The following is a 19,004-nucleotide window of genomic DNA, read 5'->3' as shown; positions in this document are numbered from 1 at the left end:
TGATCTCATACATTTCTAAGGCAAAACAAAGGTGTGTTTGCATAATGCCACAAGCACAAATAAGGTACAAACCCCAAGGTAATGGTCCACAAGATGAACTTGAACCCCACTATTTGTTCCATCCAACAACAAAACTAAAACTTTTCCCTTAAACAAAATAAGGCTACAATGAAAGTGGTTAGCCAACATGGTAATGGTTAGGATGCCTAATAACATGTAGAGAATGTGCATTGACTTCACTAATCTAAACAAAACTTGCCCCAAAGATAGCTATCATCATCAATGCAACAATTAGATTATTGACTTTATAGTAGGACAAAAGTTACTAAACTTTATGGACGCATTTTTAAAATACAAACATCTTAATGGACAAGGTAGATTTAGAGGAGAGTTGTTTGTCACTAACCATGGCCTTTATTACTACTGGATGATTTCCCTTGACCTAAAGAATAGAAGGGCCACCTACCAAAGGTTGGTGCACAAGATGTTCAAAGATCAAATAGGAAACAACATAGAAGTTTATGTGGACGACATGCTAGTGAAAAGCAAAATAAAAATGTCAAACACTTGAACGACTTAACAAGTTCATTTCTTGGGCTACTAAAAATCGTCTTCCCTTTTTCAAGGTGTTGAAGAAAGCATTGAGTAGATGAGTAAATGCCAAAAAGCGTTTAAGAACTTGAAGGTTTACTTGAGAAAGCCTCCAGTAGTCAACTCTTCCAAAGCTGAAAAGGATATCTACATCTACTTGGTGGTGTCCCTAAGGCTCCGCTTGGGAGTTTATAAAGGAATGGAATGGAATGATCATTAAAGGAATGGAATGGAATGGAATTGAATTGAATGGAATGAAATGGATTTAGTAGGGAAAGGAATGGAATGGAATGGAATTTAAAAATCTTGTTTGGATGTTATAAAATAAAGGAATGGAAAGGAATGGAATGGAATAGAAAGTAAGTAACACTGTTTGGAAGTGACATTGGAAGGAATGGAATTGAATCATTTTATAATAACATTACTATTATACCCCTCATTTTAAAGAACATAAAAATAATCAATGAGAACTTATAATTGCTTTGAAATGTTTAGTATTTAGTGGATGATGTGAAACTAGTTAGCCACAATTGGGTTTGTGTTAGATTATTGAATTACAATATAGTTTTTCAAGGTGAATAGATTGCATCATGCTAAGACCAAAGGTGATAGAAATATTAACATATCAATTTCTTGATATAAAACTAAAATAATTTTAGTTTAAGGAAAAAAGAAAATTTTATTGTAGCTAATAAATAAGTTATGTATATTTCCATGTTGTAAAGCAATTCACGCCTCACATATTTATTCTCAACAAAAAACTCTGGTAATGAGTCTTGCCAAACAAAACAAAATAACACAATCCATTCCAAAACTAAGGTTGGCCAAAAAATCCCACACTTTTTTAATTTTTAGGCCTAGACATCAGTAGTACTTGCTATGATAGGAAATCTCTTTTTAAGTACACCAAATGCTCTTTCAATAGCAGTGCGCAATGACGCATGTCGCAAATTAAACAATTCTTTAGCATTTTCAGGGGGACGAACAGAGTACTCTTTTAAATGATAACACACTCCTCTATAAGGTGCAATTAGATGACTTCTATTCATGTATCCTGCATCAACAAGATAATATTTACCTAATCAACAATAACAACCATTAATTATATACTACAAATTTTTAATTATAAAGAATACACCCTAATACATATTTGAATTAAATTTACCTCGTGGGATTTTCAAGTTATCATTTCTAGTTAAAGCACTCTTTATTATTCTTGAATCTGAAGCAGTTCCTTCCCAACCCGGTAATACATATGTGAATTTTAAATCAAATGAGCCTGCCGCCAACACATTTTGTGTTGTGTAACCTTTCCTACCCTGATACCTTGGTGCATCCTTATTAGACACTTTGACACGAACATGTGTTCCATCAAGTGCCCAATACAATCCTGAGATTAACATTATCTCTCAAAAACATTTATCTTAAAATATATTTGTACTAAACTACTATCAAATATAAATTATATGCATGATATATTTACCTTAAAATATGGGTTGAACCTACTACTTTGTAGTATTTCAAGTGGCACTTGGGTTCCATCAGGTTGTCAAAGGAATTGATCCTCTAACATAATTATTGATCTTAACACGTTATGGAAATGACGACTAATGGTCTCAAGGGAACGACAAAAAAAGAAGGACATTGTACGATGCGTCTGATTATGTGCTAGCATGTGAAGAAACTTGCCAACTTGCTCTTCAACCATGGCACGCTGTGTGTCTTGAAGATCACCATCTCTTCGCAAAATGTCACACAAACCTTGAAAATCTTGTGGACCCATGCGTATAACATCATAGCATTTTTCACTATTCCTAAGTCGAGACATTATTTCATCACGAACTTTTTGTCTTTCTATGGTTGATTATGTAGGAATGTGGGGAACACGTCTTCTTTTTTGTCGTTTCCTTTGATGAATAATGTAACACAAATAACGGCATGCAGCATGAACCAATGCTAGTTTTCGCATAAAGTCCGAAAAAATTATAGTCTTAAGTACCTCATCATTCAAATCCATCTATGTAAAAAAAATAGTTATGTTATCAGTCCAACTTAAAAATTTATGGGCACATGTTCTAAAAAAATAGTTACGTTATTAGGCTAACTAATTATAAGTTAGGATTTTAGTTCAATGGGGCAAGGTTACAAGATAAGATTGAAAACAAAATTAATCTAAAAAATATTAGTTTGCATCAATAACTTTGAACTGACATGTGATGTGCTCTTTGATTACTGGCATTATGAGTGTTGGACATATATTATATATATATATATATTTAGTTAAATAATAAATAAATAAATAAAAACATAATATACATGTATTTTAGTACATTATTAATACAAAATTTGGCGGACTAGACATGATCAGTAGAAGGCCAATGCCAACAAGCATTTGTATTCTTACAACGTAGAACAATCACTTATATTTATTTGTTCTGCATTGTAAGAATACAAATGCTTGTTGGCATTGGCCTTCTGCTAATCATGAGTTAGCATTTGTATTCTTACATTATTAATCTTGGGGGAATTCCCTCATACATCTGTACTAGTACAGTCCACATCCTTTATTTCCTCAACTACGATGCTATAGCAGACCCAACGTTTTCTGAAGCATCTGCATTATATTAGCTTAAACTAATATAATATATTAGTTTAAACTAAATTCATTAACCTGAGAGGAATATCATCTAACAAAAACCCTCTCTCTAGCCCTCACCCTCACCTAATGAAAATATGGCTAACTTAAAAAACAATCTGTTTCTTGACCGAAAAAACAGAGCATATCTCCTAACATGAAAGGCAAATAGCACTATTTGGATAGCCCCTAACGAGTGTAAAATTTGTAAACCAACTAAAACCCTTCCTCTCTTACTCACTAACATGTTATGCTTATATCTTTATAGGGAGACAAACTAATCTAAATATCCAATAGTAGAGTTTTGGTGCCCCTGGCACTATGCTGACCCAACGCTAACAAGTGTACCGGCAATAAAATAGTCAAGCCACCATTTGCTTTTCATTACATACTACTAAAACTTACTAGCCAAACTATATATAAGGTGATGCTGGATTTACCAAAGGTTGTGACTTTATTACAAGACTAGTCATTACCATGTTACTCTTTTTAAGTAATGTATCAGTATCACCCTACACAATGAAGAGTACTATAAAAAAATGTTTCAAACTTCTGGGAGAGCAAGATCAAGTTGAGGAGAAAGAGGGTTCTTTTCAAAATCAAGCAGTTTGTGATCAAATCCAGAAAACATGTCAACTAATCAACTAATCAAGTAATATTGATAAGCAAATGTATTACTTAAGAGGGAATGAACCCTGTTCCAGCATACCGAATACAGGGGAATGAAAGGAAAAAAAAAAAAAAAAACAATTGAAACAATGAAAGCAAAACCATTGAAACAATTGAAAAATGTTTTAATAGTAAATAAATAAATGAAATCAAAACAGTTGAAAAATTCACAGTTGGGATTAGCAGCAACGTGAGAAAGGGGCGGCAAAGAGAGAGCAAAAATATTGGTACGGCTGGTTGTGATTAGCAGCAGCGTGAGAAAGGAGCGGCAAAGAGAGAGCAAAAATATTGGTACGGCTGGTTGAGAATATAGAGGGCTAAGATTCAAGGGGTAGTTTAGGAATTTCAATAAAATTTTTATTAAACCTAAATCCATTCCCTCCTATTCCTTCCAATTTGGGGAGAACAAAAATTTGAGATTTTGAGGGCTTAGGAGGGAATGAGTATTCCCTCTTAACCATTCCATTCCCTCCCACCTAAACTCGTAAATAAGGGAATGAACTTTCCATTCCCTCCGTTAAAACTCCTAAATAAGAGGGAGGGAAGAATATTCTAAAAATATTCTTTTCTTTCCATTTCATTCCATTCCATTCTCTTCTCCCAAGCAGAGCCTAAATGTCATAAGGCCAACCCTCATTAAGGAAGATGAAGGAATACAAAGTCCACTTTACTACTCAAGTCGTTTCTGACGGGTAAAAGAAGATAGATATGAAAGTTTACTTGAGAAAACAGAGTTTTTCAACAATGGCGGAAGAAAGAAAAGAAAAAAAGAGATTGAGAGATAGAGAGAAAGTGGAGAGAGCTGTGAGAGAATTAATGAAATGAATAGCAACTATATTTCATTCTGATACATCTTTACGTGAATATATATACACAATCTCAAAGATAGATTACTCTAACTGCCTAACCGTAGATTCGTAAAAATTGGGACGGTTACACAAGTGAGTGACACGTCATCAGGTACAAACTCTAACCTCCAGACCGACCTTAATTACCATCACCAATAGCTGGACTTTTCTGCTATTGAACTCTGATATTTTACAAGTCAAAGATAAGGTTAGACACCATCTTTGACCAATAACACAGCCACTTGTCCTACTCAAACCAACACCATTTCTTTAATGAGAAATGATATTATATTTGAAACACTAGCAGTTAGATACTTCTTTAATTCTATCTTCATCCCCCCTCAAAACCTTGGGCACCATAGTGAACAAGATTTTGGAATAGAGAATTTGGAAACGGTGCGTTGGCAGACTCTTTGTAAAAATGTCTGCAAGCTGATCATATGTAGAGATGAATTTAATCTGAAGATCCTTGCGAAGAACTCGTTCACGAACAAAATGGTAGTCAACCTCGATGTGCTTCGTGCGAGCGTGAAAAATAGGATTGGAAGCAATAGCTAAGGCAGAGACGTTATCGCACCAGATCTTGGGAGGAAGAGTAAGAAAAATGCCCAAATCACGAAGAACCTGACGAATCCAACAAAGTTCAGCACTAATGGAAGCTAGAGCACAGTACTCAGATTCAGTGGAGGATCTGGAAACCGTTAGTTGTTTCTTAGCACTCCAAGTGATGGGGTTGGACCCCAGATACACAATAAAGCCAGTAGTGGATCTTCGATCATATGGGTCACCAGCCCAGTCTGAATCGGAAAAGGCAAATAGTGACAAAGAACCAGGCTTAAAAAGAACACCAAAATGTTGTGTACCAACTAAATAACGAAGGATGCATTTAGCGGCAACAAGCTGAACATCTGTGGGGAAGGACATGAATTGACAGACTTGATGCACAGCAAAGCTTAAATCTGGCCTGGTGAAGGTGAGATAGTGCAGAGAGCCAACAAGACTACGATAAACATGAGGATCAGGGGGAGCAGAGCCATCATCTGGAACAAGACGAACATTGGGAACACAAGGTGTTTTGGCAGGCTTAGAAGTAAGCATATTATGCTTAATGAGAAGGTCAGTGATGTATTTAGCTTGATTGATAAAAAGCCCTTGTGGGGAGCTATGAATGTGAAGTCCCAGAAAGTAGTGTAAATCCCCCAAATTCTTTAACTCAAAAGTTTGGCTCAATTGGGCAATAAGAGATTGAATGAACACTGGAGAGTTACCAGTGAGAATGATGTCATCAACGTAAACCAGGAGATATACAAGAACTCCGTTATAACGAAGAATAAACAGAGAGGAATCTGCTTGAGAAGATGCAAATCCCATGTGAAGGAGGTGAGTAGAAAACCTCTCAAACCAAGCATGGGGAGCCTGTTTCAGCCCATAGAGAGATTTTTGAAGCTTACAGACATAGTTGGGAAATCTGGGATCAACATAACCAGAAGGCTGGACCATGTGAATAGTCTTTTTGAGCTGACCATGGAGGAAAGCATTTCGCACATCAAGCTGCTTTAGGGGCCAATTAAACTGAACAGCAAGGGATAAAATGATCCTCACAGTAGGAGGCTTAATGATAGGGCTAAACGTTTCATCAAAATCCACACCAAATTGTTGATGGAAGCCCTTTGCCACAAGTCTTGCTTTGTAACGACTGATGGAGCCATCACTATTGCGTTTAAGTTTGTATACCCACTTGCATCCCACAACATTCTGACTGGGATGAGATGGGACAAGGATCCAAGTATCCTGTCTTTGAAAAGCCTCAAACTCTTCATCCATTGCTATACACCACTGAGGATATTGGACTGCAATTTTGAAGCTTGGTGGCTCCAATTCTGAGTAGTCAATCTTAGCAGTGAGAGCCTGAATAGCAGTGAAGGCTTTGGGCTTGGAAATATCATTTTTAGACCTAGTGACCATTGGATGAGTGTTGGAAGGAATTAAAGGTAAGGAAGCAGGTGTGGGGTCAGATGTAGGGGTAGGGTCAGGCTCAAATGTAGGATGTGGAGATGGAAGATCACTAGAAGATATAGGAGTGGATGTAGAGGTGGGCTGAGATTGAATAATGTGAGAATGAAGTAATGTGGCATCTGGAGTAGGCTGAGTAGATGGGACTTGAGGAGGCTGAGTAGAAGTATTAGGAGAAGAATGCCAAGAACCAGAAGATAAAGGAGAAGTCTCAGGATATAAAAACTCAGACTCATTGAATAGAACATGTCTAGTGATATATATTCTGTGAGCTGTAGGGTCAAGACAAATATAGCCCTTGGAGTGTGTGGGATAGCCAAGAAACAAACATGGTTTAGTGTGTGGTTGAAGTTTGTGAGAGTTGTAAGGGCAAAGCAAGGGAAAACATGTGCAGCCAAAGACCCTAAGGTGACTAATATCAAGTTTAGAGTTGTATAAATTTTCCCAAGGTGACAGATTGTTTAGGATAGAGAAAGTCTATTTATAATGTGTGTAGCTGTGGAAACAGCATAGGACCAATAGGAAATAGGAAGATGGGAATGGGAAAGTAGAGTAAGTGAACACTCCACAAGGTGTCTGTGTTTCCTTTCTGCCACACCATTTTGTTGTGGTGTGTGTGGACAAGAAAGTTGATGAGTGATACCTTGGGTGGAGCAGAATTCTTTAAAAGCATTAAAGGTAAACTCTCCACCACAATCTGTCCTTAAAATCTTGATTTTATGGTCAAGCGAATTTTCTACTGTGGCTTTGAAATACTTGAAAATAGTAAAGACATCAGATTTAAATTTGAGCAGGTAAAGCCAAGTGAATTTAGTAAAATCATCAACAAACACCAAATAGTATTTGTAATCATTGATTGAAACAACTGGAGTAGGGCCCCATACATCACTGTGAACAAGTTCAAGAGGTCTAGATGACTTAAAGACAGACTCTTTGAAAGGTAATTGACACATTTTGCCACTGAGACAATGTCTACAGTGTGTAACAACAGAATCTTTATTGAATACAATATCTGGACTAGCATATTTATTGAAAACACAAGGACAGAAAGTGGAATTTAGAACACTATCACTGGGATGGCCTAGCCTATTATGCCACAACAAACTTTTGATTGATTTCTGAGCATGGAAAACATGATTGGAGTGAGACTGTGATGGAGCTTGGACAGATTTTGGTTTTTAGTAGATCGGGTAGAGGCCATTCTTACTTAAGCCTTGGTAAAGGATTCTCCCTGTAGGAATATCCTGGATAAGGAATTTGTGTGCATCAAAATAACATGAGCAATTATTATGAAGGCAAAGTTTGTGTACAAACAGAAGATTAGATGCAATTCTAGGCACATGTAGGACATTTCTTAGTTGAAATTGATGAAATTTGGTGTGAAGAGAAGAATTACCTATATGGCTAATAGGAAGAGATTGACCATTACCAATTGCTATCTGATCAGGCCCTTTATACTGAGATTGACTTGTCAGATTGTTGAGATTTGTAGTGATATGGTCTGAAGCCCCTGAATCAGTAAGCCATGGATCTGAGTTGCCAAGAATTGCAGTATTTGATGCTGTTGACATGGCAGCCAACTTGGTTGGTGGATTCTTGCCTTGATAGGCAAAATCCATTCTATGATAACAATCTAGGCCTGTATGGCCCATCTTACCACAAATTTGGCATTGTGGATGATCAGTCGTACTAGATTGATTTTGTGAATGATGCTGTGATGAGAAATTGGGATTATAGAAGCCTGAGTTACCACCAAAGTTACTATTAGTGTTGTAGAGACCTGAATTACCATTGGTGGTGCCTTGAGGATGAGGTGTGTAATTGTTTGATCTACCACCACCTCTACCTCTGTTAAAATTGTTTCTTCCTCTTCCTCTTGGAAAACCTTGGTTCAGATACATGTTGGACTGTGAATTTCCTCCATTGCCATTTGGCTTAGAGTTAGAAGCATTCATTGCAAGGGAATGTGGAACAGATTCTGAAACTTCCATCATAGCTTGTTCCTCACTCTGAAGCATTATGGAGAGTTGTTCATAGGAGATAGGACCACTTCTAGTGCGAATAGCAGAGCAAAAGTGTGCAAACTCCTTAGGTAAACCTCTGAGAACTATACAAATCAGCTCCTTACTATCAATGACAACTCCAACTGCAAGAAGCTTATCTCTAGCTATCTTGATCTTTTGCAGGAATCCATTAACAGATTCATTACCTTTCTTCAGGCTTTGCAATTCAAGCTTAAGATTTAGTATATTGGCTCTCGATGTTGATGTGAACCTTTGATCTAAAGTGTTCCACACCTCCTGAGCATTTGTGATCCTAACAACCAGATAGAACACCTGAGGTGTCAGTGTTGAGTTAATTAAAGAAAGAAGAGCTTTGTCTCTTATCCTCCATGTTTGATAGTCTGGATTCACTGTAGTTGTTGGATTGCCTTTTGCATCACGCAGAAAAGGACATGGTGGTGAAATTGAGCCATCAATGTGCTCAATCAAAGAGTAGGCTTCAAGGATAGTCACCAATTGGTGCTTCCATGAAATATAGTTGCTGTAGTCGAGTTTAATGGACACCAGGTTGGACATGTTAGACAGAAGAAGTAATGGCGATTGAAGGAGTGATGGTGTTACTAGTTGAAGAAGAAATAGTTACAGAGGCAGTTGTGGAAGCCATGGTATTTGGCTCTGATACCATGAAAGTTTACTTGAGAAAACAGAGTTTTTCAAAAATGGCAGAAGAAAGAAAAGAAAAAAAGAGATTGAGAGATAGAGAGAAAGTGGAGAGAGCTATGAGAGAATGAATGAAATGAATATCAACTATATTTCATTCTGATACATCTTTACGTGAATATATATATATATATATACACAATCTCAAAGATAGATTACTCTAACTGTCTAATCGTAGATCCGTAAAGATTGGGACAGTTACACAAGTGTGTGAAACGTTATCAGCTACAAACTTTAACCTCCAGACCGACCTTAATTACCATCACCAACAGCTGGACTTTTCTGCTACTGAACTCTGATATTTTACAAGTTAAAGATAAGGTTAGACACCATCTTTGACCAATAACACAGCCACTTGTCCTGCTCAAACCGACACCATTTCTTTAATGAGAAATGATATTATATTTGAAACACTAGCCGTTAGATACTTCTTTAATTCTATCTTCAAGATACTCTAGCACGAAAAAGTTAGTCTTTGCCCTTGTCACAATGGCGCAAAAGCTTAGGCCATACTTTTGAGCCTACACAGTTGTAGTGGGGATGAGTCAACCACTAAAGAATGCCATAAACAAGCCTGATTCCATTGGAGAGCTAGCTTAGTGGGCTATTGAGCTAAATGAGTTTAGCATAAAGTATTACCCCTAGGATTGCAATTAAGGCATAACTCCTTAATTGATTTCATCGTAGAATTCATTACCACAAAGGACAATCCAAGTTATTTAATAGAACAAGAGGCAACTAGATGGAAACTTATAACAAATGGCTTATCCACTAAAAGTGCCATGTTATACACTTAGAACAAATGGCTTAATACATGATGTGACTTGAATTTCCAGACACTAATAATGAGGTAGAGCATGAAGCGCTCAATACTCTATTTAAATTGGCAAAGACACTAAGAGCAGTCTCTTTGGTCGACCATAATGATTCACATTTGATCGCTTGACAGGTCAAAGAAGAATATGAAGCCAAGAAACAGTGGATGAAGAAGTACTAGGGCATAGTACACCTAGGTAGGCCTTTGATAAACTCAAGCTCAGCTAGTGTTGGAAATAAAATTAAATGAACAAATTTGAATTTTTAATACTCAATTCGGCTCGGTTTGTTTACAGCTCTACAAATATGTGTATTACTTATGTAGGGTAGGGATTTGTGGCCCAAGCTCAAAACAATTAATTTGTAGAGTATGAGTGAAAGAGCTAGATTAGGTATGGGATCAACAACAATGAATCACAACTTTCAAGCACAAACCAACATGAGTTTACACGTAAAGAAGGAATATCCGAGGAGCTATCTTATTGATTATCTGATGAACACAGATATTAGGGTTACAGTTAAGTTCTCTCCCCTTTCCCCCCACTGCGTTAGGAGCTTCTTTCCTTTATATAACCTCTCTTCTCTTCATCTCCATCGTCCACTTGTACCTCATCCGTGAGTCTACTTGAGTACGTGTCATGTCAAGCATCTTCTTTAGCTCTGTGTGAGTGGCGGTAGGTGAGGATGCACTGTTCAGGGGTCTTTTCCACATAAATGCGGCCAGAAAAGTTGCTGCAGAGTATTAAATACGGTGGTAGCAGCTTTCCCTTTAGATATTTCTCTATCCTTATCGTTTCCCAGTGTACTCAGAGCTTATCTTGATCAGGTGGAGTCCTCGGAAGATCATTTTGACCTTTTATACGCTCAATTGATCTATACTATTCGTGTCAGAGGATTATAACCTCTTCGGACAGAAGATATCTTCTTCGGATTGTAATCATTCTTCCCTTTGAGGGTCTCACTTCCAGATGGGCCATGCCCTTACCATCTCCTTCTTCTCGGTCGCACAATAGCTCTCATATGGGCTCTCGGCCCACTATGTTGGACTGGGCCCTTTTCCCCCCACAACTTACATATATTGTTTTAGTAAGAATTTGTAAATAACACTCTTACAAAGTTTTCTATCAAATGGATGTAACATTCTAACAAAATTTTCTATCAAATAGTAAACCGTACATTAACAATGTAACTTGTTTCTCAAAAAAAAAAAAAAAATATATATATATATATATAACTTAGTAGTCTACAAAACAATGCAACTTGTTCTTTGAAGCAAAAAAAAAAAAAAATGTAACTTGTATACACATGGTATTATGGAGAATTGAGTCAGTTGATAATGTTGTTCTAGTAACATTATTTATATATTTTGAAAATGTGTAGGGTGAAAAAATGTAAAAATATGTGTAATGTTATTTAAACAATAAAAACTATTATTTAAATTACCCCACCAAACACCCCATTTATCACAATTATCAAAATGGCTTCCTCAAGTCTATTTTATAAGTTAGCGAAGAGAATGTTTTTGAGGGTAAAGAAATAAATTTTGTTTGTTACAACTTTTGAGTTTTTGTACGCGTCACGCGTGGCGTGAATGAGTTGTCCGTCTGTGTGTCGTTTTAGTCATCTTTGGATCGCCGGCCAACCAACAATAACATAATAACATTGTATCGATATTATATATTTATTATAGTATTATTAAGTTAACACAACTTCTTTAAAAAAAAAAAAAAAAGAGTTGACACAAAGCTCCTATGCTCCTTGTCTTTCCTATTCGTTGAAAATTTTCTTGCTCTCTCTCTCTCTCTCTCTCTCTGTTGTCTAACTCTGAATCTGTGATTTTCAAGATGAACGACCTTCTTACGGTACTTGTGTTTCTCACTTCTTTTCAACTTTTGTCAGTTATGTGTGTATATGTGATTGTTTTGTATTCTAGTGGATTGAATTCACTGTCTTTATGTTAACCAATCCTTTTCAATGACTGGGATATTAAAAGTGATGATTTTGCTATTTGGGTTGGTTTTCTCTGCTCTGTGTATGACTGCAAGATTGGTGTTGTCTGTGTTGGATTTGACACTCTGTTTTATGATGATGAATTTATAGTCTAAGATGCCTTTATCTGTGAGTTCCATGTAAAATTGAGCCTTTAGGGAATACCCACTTGGGATTTAAGAATTATTTACAATTAGATGGCTTATATATCTCCACCACCTTGGGTTTATGTGGTTTTCTTCATTGATATAATTCTCTAACTTGAATTGGCAACCAAACTGAGCTAATGGTACTGCTCAATAATTTATGCATGTGAGTAATTTATTTGACTATCATAGCACCATTATCTAAGACTTCAGAAACTTATTCTCTTGAAAAATTTAGAGATTGAATTGAATTTGGATGGGAGAGAAGAGACTGCTTAATTTTGAAACTTTTGAGTTTTTTTGTTTGGGTAATTTAATTGTTGATTCAGAGATAAATATGCAGAGCTTTTTTCTTTTCAGGTCAAATGTTAAAGAATTTTCATTTTTGCGTGCTTTTGTTGTGGTTTAGGATTCATTTGTTAGTGATGCCAAAGGTCAGCCTTCCAGAGAAAATGATATCGAAATGGGAATGCGTGTTCCTGGGAGCAATCCTGATTTGGGAATGGGAGCTTTCAATAAGCAGGTATGTCCTATCTATGATGATCTATTTCCTTTTGCAAAGCTTAGATGAGAAATGGAAATCCATCACATTTGATAATGTTGAATTTTATTTGATTTTTAGTGAACATTTATTAATAGTTTACATTAGTCAGGCAGGGCAAGAGAAATCAAATTTGCATGTGATTCTCTTTCTACTTCTGTTATTTTCCAGCAGGGGAAAAAAAATCTAGAACTGTCATCTTCAATTAGATTTTGCTTTCTAACAAGTTACTTCCCCCCCCCCCCCCCTCCTTCTCTCCTTTTCCTGCTGTTCTTTGTTATTAGATACAAGAGACTGAGAAACAGGTGGAGAAGCTCTCCGGGCTTCTTAAACAACTGAAGGTATGTTGATTCTCTCCAAGGGCTAAATTCTATTTGGGTTTTCTATTGAGAAGTATATAAGCAATGTTTCTGAAAACGAGATATGATTCATGTAAAATTTCATTGCCTTTTAGTTAGTAAATGTGTTGCATGTGCTGTAGTGTGAAACCTTTTGGTTTTGGTTTTCTAAATCTTTCATTTTGGTCTAGCACTAGAGTTCACACATGATGAATTCTATAGTTTTATTACTTGATCTCTACGGCTCCTAATAGGAATAGTAGTAGCACCTAATATTTGTCATCCAGAGCAAAGGTTAAGCTGGAAAACCTGTATGGTAGGCATCGAGTTCAGTTCTTCAACTTCTTAGTAAAGCCAACCTGCTCATAATATAATTAGGAGAACTGTAACAGGGTTAAGAAGGACAAGATAAATGTCAGAAACAATTTTGGAAATTTGATTAAAAACTCTAAATGATTCTGTAATTATTTCAAATTTAGTTGGATCAGATACTGATCCTAGTGACTGGCCTTCTACCTGGATGGCCAACGGGGTGTTTTCTGTTCCAAATGGCACAATGGTTTAACTAGAGAATCTCCCAGATAGTACTTTAAAAACAACATGTGAAACTTTTGTACAGGATGCTAATGAGGAATCAAAGGCTGTTACAAAAGCATCTGCCATGAAAGGTAACAATATTTCCTATATTGCTTACAATTGAAAGGCTTGTATTTGGAACAAAATGTCACCTCATTATCATTTTATCAAAACTTGGCTATGAGTAAGTTGCATGGCTAAGAACGAATCAACATAGGCAGGTAGTTGATAATGTTCATTCAATATTGGCCAAAGCACAGATTTATATTTTGAAAGCCTGAACTGTGGCACAAAGAAATAAAGCATTGGCAGAAAATTGGCAAGAAGATTTTGTTAGAATCCATGCCTTCAGGGTCCCCTGTGGATTTGTTTTACAAAATCTTGTCTATGCCTACTGACTTAGCCAATTGATTTTAACTTGGGGAAAACTCTTAATAACTTCTACAAGATGCATTAAGTTTACCAGTTTTGAGTATCTAATTTATCTTTGAGCTTGTTTTGTAGAATTATACTCATAACAACACTTTCTGTTAAACTATATTCAGCTATTAAAAAGCGGATGGAGAAAGATATTGATGAAGTGGGAAAGATTGCACGGAATGTGAAAGGAAAACTAGAAGCCATTAGCAAAGATGTAATACCTTGATCAATTGTGTCTAAATCTGCTAGTTTCTTCTGAGGGTCATTACCCTTTTTAAGGTTACTGACTCTTCATTATTTCCAGAACATTTCCAATCGACAAAAGCCTGGATGTGAAAAGGGAACCGGTGTAGACAGAGCAAGGATGAATATGACAAAGTCCGGCGCGAGTGCAAATATTTAACTCTTAGAGTGCTTCTGAATTCCTTTCTTTAGATAATCTAGCAAATTGACTTAAAATTAATTTTGAATGGCAGTGCCTTGATGAAGAAGTTCAAGGAGCTAATGATAGAGTTCCAGGCATGACTACATCTTATGATTGTTAATGTTGATTTTAGTTTCCACTGTCTTCTCATTTGTATGGTACGTTTCAGACCCTTAGGCAGAGAATCCAAGATGAATATCGCGAGGTTGTGGAGAGAAGAGTCATGACAGGTTCGAAAACTTCTGCCTGCAATATGAAAGATGCAAAATAACAAAATTATGAGTTACATGTTAAAGTAATGGTGTTATAGTACTATCATTGCTTTTTTGAGTTGGTGATAATGTTTTTATACATTTTTGTGCTTGTATGATTTGATTGAGCAGTCACAGGAACCAGACCAGATGATGAGGTGAGCCTGAATCCTTCTATTGTGCTTTGAGGATTGATAAATTTGGATATTATTTTAATTGGTCAAATTGTAATGACTTTTGTAGACAATTGACCACCTGATAGAAACTGGAAATAGTGAGCAAATCTTTCAGAAGGCAATGCAAGAAGCAGGACGAGGACAGGTGTGCTCTTTTTGACATCTAACATGAAATATATTGAATAGATTTCCTTCTGTTTTCCACTTTAGTTATAGCCCACAATTGATAATTATTTTTGGAGGCGTCTTACATTGTCATTGCTTCTTTTACTGAACTTTAAAATCATAAACACAAGAAATGACATTGAATATTTAACAAGCACATCCTGGAATGGGTTTGTCGTATTTTTTGTTTTAAATAAGATCATAAATAATGGCAATGTTTACTTATCCAAAAAAAAACTGCCAGTGTTTAAGTTACGTCGAGGTCAGTTTGCCATATGAAAAGGTAGAATATTCAAGTGCATGACTTGGAATTTGTGATGGAGCAATGGGAAGCATGTTGAGCTCCATTTTGGTAGTAATCAATGATAGAATGAACAGAGTGTTGGTATAGTGTTTGGCTAACATGGCAATCTAACTACAGAGAGTTTATTGCCATGTTCTGATCTAGGTTACTAATAATTTCCCATCAAATGGATTATTTAGGTCTGCAGTTAAATAATCCTGCCTCCTTCGACCAGTCTGATTATATACCTACTGATGAAAACTTTAATATTTGTTTTAATTTGTATCTTAATCACTCCATCATGCTAATAATGTCTCAGTGGATAGCACAGAAACTTGTCTTGAAAAAAGAGATTTGGATGAATGACCCTTCCCCTGTGTCCTGTAAACCCACCACCCACCCAAAGAGTGTTTACTTGAATTGCCCAGGCCTGCAAGTTGCATATTGAGGACTGGACAAGCTTACTTATATATTTGCAGCTTAATTCCGGTTATAAGGAGAATTTTCCAACAACCTTCTTGACTACATTATAGCTTTATTATGCTTAAAGGGCACAAGGAGAAGAAACAAAAGACAAAAGGGGGTTAAAAAAGCCCATTAATTATTTTTTGGGCCATGGTTGCAGGTGCTAAACACCGTTGAAGAAATTCAGGAGAGACATGATGTTGTAAAAGAAATTGAGAAAAAGCTGCTTGACTTGCATCAGGTATATCTACAGTTGAAGTATATATAATACACAACGTGAAATCAGATTTCTAATACAATGTCGAAATAATTTGTCAGATTTACCTTGATATGGCAGTCTTAGTCGAGGCTCAAGGAGAGATATTAGATAACATCGAAAATCAGGTTTGTTTCTGCTTCTACATCATCAAGCATGTGGGTCTGTGCATGTATATGTATAATCGAAGAATATGTATTGCTTGGTATTGGGTGTTAATGGGAACCTTGTCCAGGTTACAACTGCAGTCGATCATGTCCAAAGAGGGACAACTGTACTTCAAAATGCAAAGAAACTCCAGAAGAACTCCAGAAAATGGATGTGCATTGCCATTATTATTCTCTTAGTAATAGTTGCCGTTATAGTTGTCGGTGTCATCCAACCTTGGAAAAGTAGCAACGGTGCTTGAGCCTACCCCGTTTTGTTCCTTGTCCATGTAATATAGTAGAGTTGGTTTCCAAACTTGTCCATGATTTTACTCTGCCTGTGTCAGCAGCGCTTCTTACCTCTTTGTTGTGTCTTTTATTTATTTATATATTTGTTTATTTTTTGAAGTTGGTTTGATGTTGGTGGTGTGCTTTGTGGACGAAGGATTTGGTACTCCTCTAAATACAGTTTTTATAAATTGGAAGTTTGATTTGGCCTTTGCTGGCGACATGTTATTTTTCAATGATTATATCTGCTTCTTCTTTCTTGTGTGCGTGTGTTTTGTTTCTTGTTTTCTACAAAAGGAGGGTGAAACCAAGATAATGTTATCCCCCAAATTTTTAACTGACTAATCTGTATTTTTTTTAAAAAAAAATCCATCTGAGATTTACTTGTCTTGGTATCTTTCGTTTTTCTTGAGCTCTCTTGCATCTACTGCCTTGCTAAAATCAGGTGCTACGGAAAAATAAAATTACCAAAAATAAATAAATAAAAAGGAGAAGAGAGAGAGAGAGAGGTGTTGCCTTTAAATACTTTGAATATTACCAGTTTGGCAAGAAGGGGTTGTCATCACCTACCAGATTTTGTTATTTTGAATGAACCCTTGATGTTCAACTCGTCTAAGGTTTTTATGTATCATACTAGTACTGCACTTCTGAGTATAAATATTATCATAATTATACGAATCACAGTAGTCTTACTGTTCCAAGTACCCAAATATACATGGTTTTAGCAGACTTATAGTCACTCCTGTTGTTTCTACATATCTCTGTTTAACTTTTCTATATTTACCTAGAAGATTGATATTACCATCATTATTATACACATCACAATGGTCTTACTTGCTACTAGTATTAAAATATTTTTTTCTCAACTTGTAGTTTTTATGTAAATTGTTGCAGACTCTAATTTGCCATGCTTAAAATTTATAGTCATTGTGTCAGTATTTAACCTTAATACAAAATACTGATCCCAAATAAAAGAAGGAAAGAAAACGTAAGAGGCTTGGTTTCTCTTTCTTTTCCCTAAGATTATTTCATTTTGAGAACTGAACGCAGCGAAGAAAGATAGTTAAAATAAAAACCTCTTCATTTTTTCTTGGGCAAGTGAAACAAAAACTTGTCTCATAATGCAGTAATGCGCCATTTTTCGTTGCCCTCGCATATAGAGACGCAACCCAGCCCGCAAGAGAACAGGGTCATAGGGTAATAGTCACAAATCATGGCAAATCTGCAAAAGATTTGACCAAAAAGATTCCACTAATCGAAACCATAACTTTAAGACGTTATGAACTTCTCATTTGTGATCATTGCATGGCGTATTGGTTGACATTGTTCACTTGGTGCTTATGACGGTACTTAATGTGTTGTCCTGCTATTATAATGCCATGTTCCTCCCATTTTGGGCTATAGTAATGCTTTCTACTATTATTTGAATCGTTGGATACAGGTGACTAATGCGGTGGACCATGTAAAGTCGGGTACAGATGCTCTCCAATCTGCTAAGACTTTGCAAAGGAAGTCTAGAAAGTGCATGATGATCGCCATTATATTGCTCCTGGTTATTGCAATCATCATCGTGCTCTCTATTCTTAAACCATGGAACAAAGGAAAGTGAACTTGTATCTGCTCGCTCTTTCTTACCAACTTCCCCGTATATACGATTATACATAACAGAAACCAATAAGATTACAACCATTACATTGTGTAATGGTTACTTTCTTTCCTTTGCAATTTAATTGCATCTCTGTATACCAGTTCTTTTGACATTACATGTACACAAATAATGGAAGAATTTTTTATTTTTACTTATTTCTCTCTGTGCTCCCTTTTTGGTTGGGGGGAGGGGTTTTGACAAAGACATAAAGAAATCTAGCATTTTTGCAAGGCTCTCCAGACTCACCATCCATATTTTTTTCTTTGCTTTAGGTGAGTTAAACAATTCAAAAACCATACATTCAACTATTGATTTCAGGCAAATTTAGGAAAGAATATCAACTGCTAAAGAACTCAAGTCAGGATTGATGGACGGCACCCTCTTGAGGTAAGTTTCAATTTTTCTGCCCCTAACCGTTAGTAAATTAGCATAAATAATGAAAAATGATTATACAAAAACTCCACATACACAAGGAAAGGAAAAGAAAAGAAGGGGGTGGGGGAAGCTGCAAGAAAAACAGCTCCTTTTATGGTGTAATCCAGGTATAGCTGTGGCATGAGTCTATATCTTAATCAGCAGACTTAGAGCATTACAAAA

The 19,004-nt window shown here is 36.2% G+C and overlaps 1 protein-coding gene across 2 annotated transcripts; it reads left to right on the top strand.

The window, feature by feature from the left end:
• Positions 1-12,009: 12,009 nt before the first annotated feature.
• Positions 12,010-18,562, top strand: LOC111988434 (syntaxin-132). Of its 2 annotated transcripts, none has more exons than XM_065766490.1 (13): positions 12,010-12,157; positions 12,840-12,953; positions 13,256-13,312; positions 13,929-13,977; positions 14,431-14,519; positions 14,610-14,683; positions 14,782-14,824; positions 14,899-14,959; positions 15,113-15,138; positions 15,224-15,301; positions 16,230-16,310; positions 16,388-16,453; positions 18,201-18,562. In XM_065766490.1, exons 1-13 carry the CDS (start codon positions 12,140-12,142, stop codon positions 18,366-18,368), a joined length of 924 nt encoding a protein of 307 aa, XP_065622562.1. In that variant the 5' UTR covers positions 12,010-12,139; the 3' UTR covers positions 18,369-18,562. The 2 variants fall into 2 exon arrangements, with proteins under 2 accessions (XP_065622562.1, XP_065622558.1); XM_065766486.1 differs by lacking the exon at positions 18,201-18,562 and adding an exon at positions 16,561-16,995 and having other exon boundaries at positions 12,012-12,157.
• The last annotated feature ends 442 nt before the right edge of the window (positions 18,563-19,004 follow it).

This window comes from Quercus suber, unplaced genomic scaffold (assembly GCF_002906115.3).
Source record: "Quercus suber isolate HL8 unplaced genomic scaffold, Cork oak 2.0 scaffold_24, whole genome shotgun sequence".
NCBI classification, from domain to species: Eukaryota; Viridiplantae; Streptophyta; class Magnoliopsida; order Fagales; family Fagaceae; genus Quercus; species Quercus suber.
Note: the sequence above shows the minus strand (reverse complement) of the source record. Positions and strands in the feature narration are given on the sequence as shown.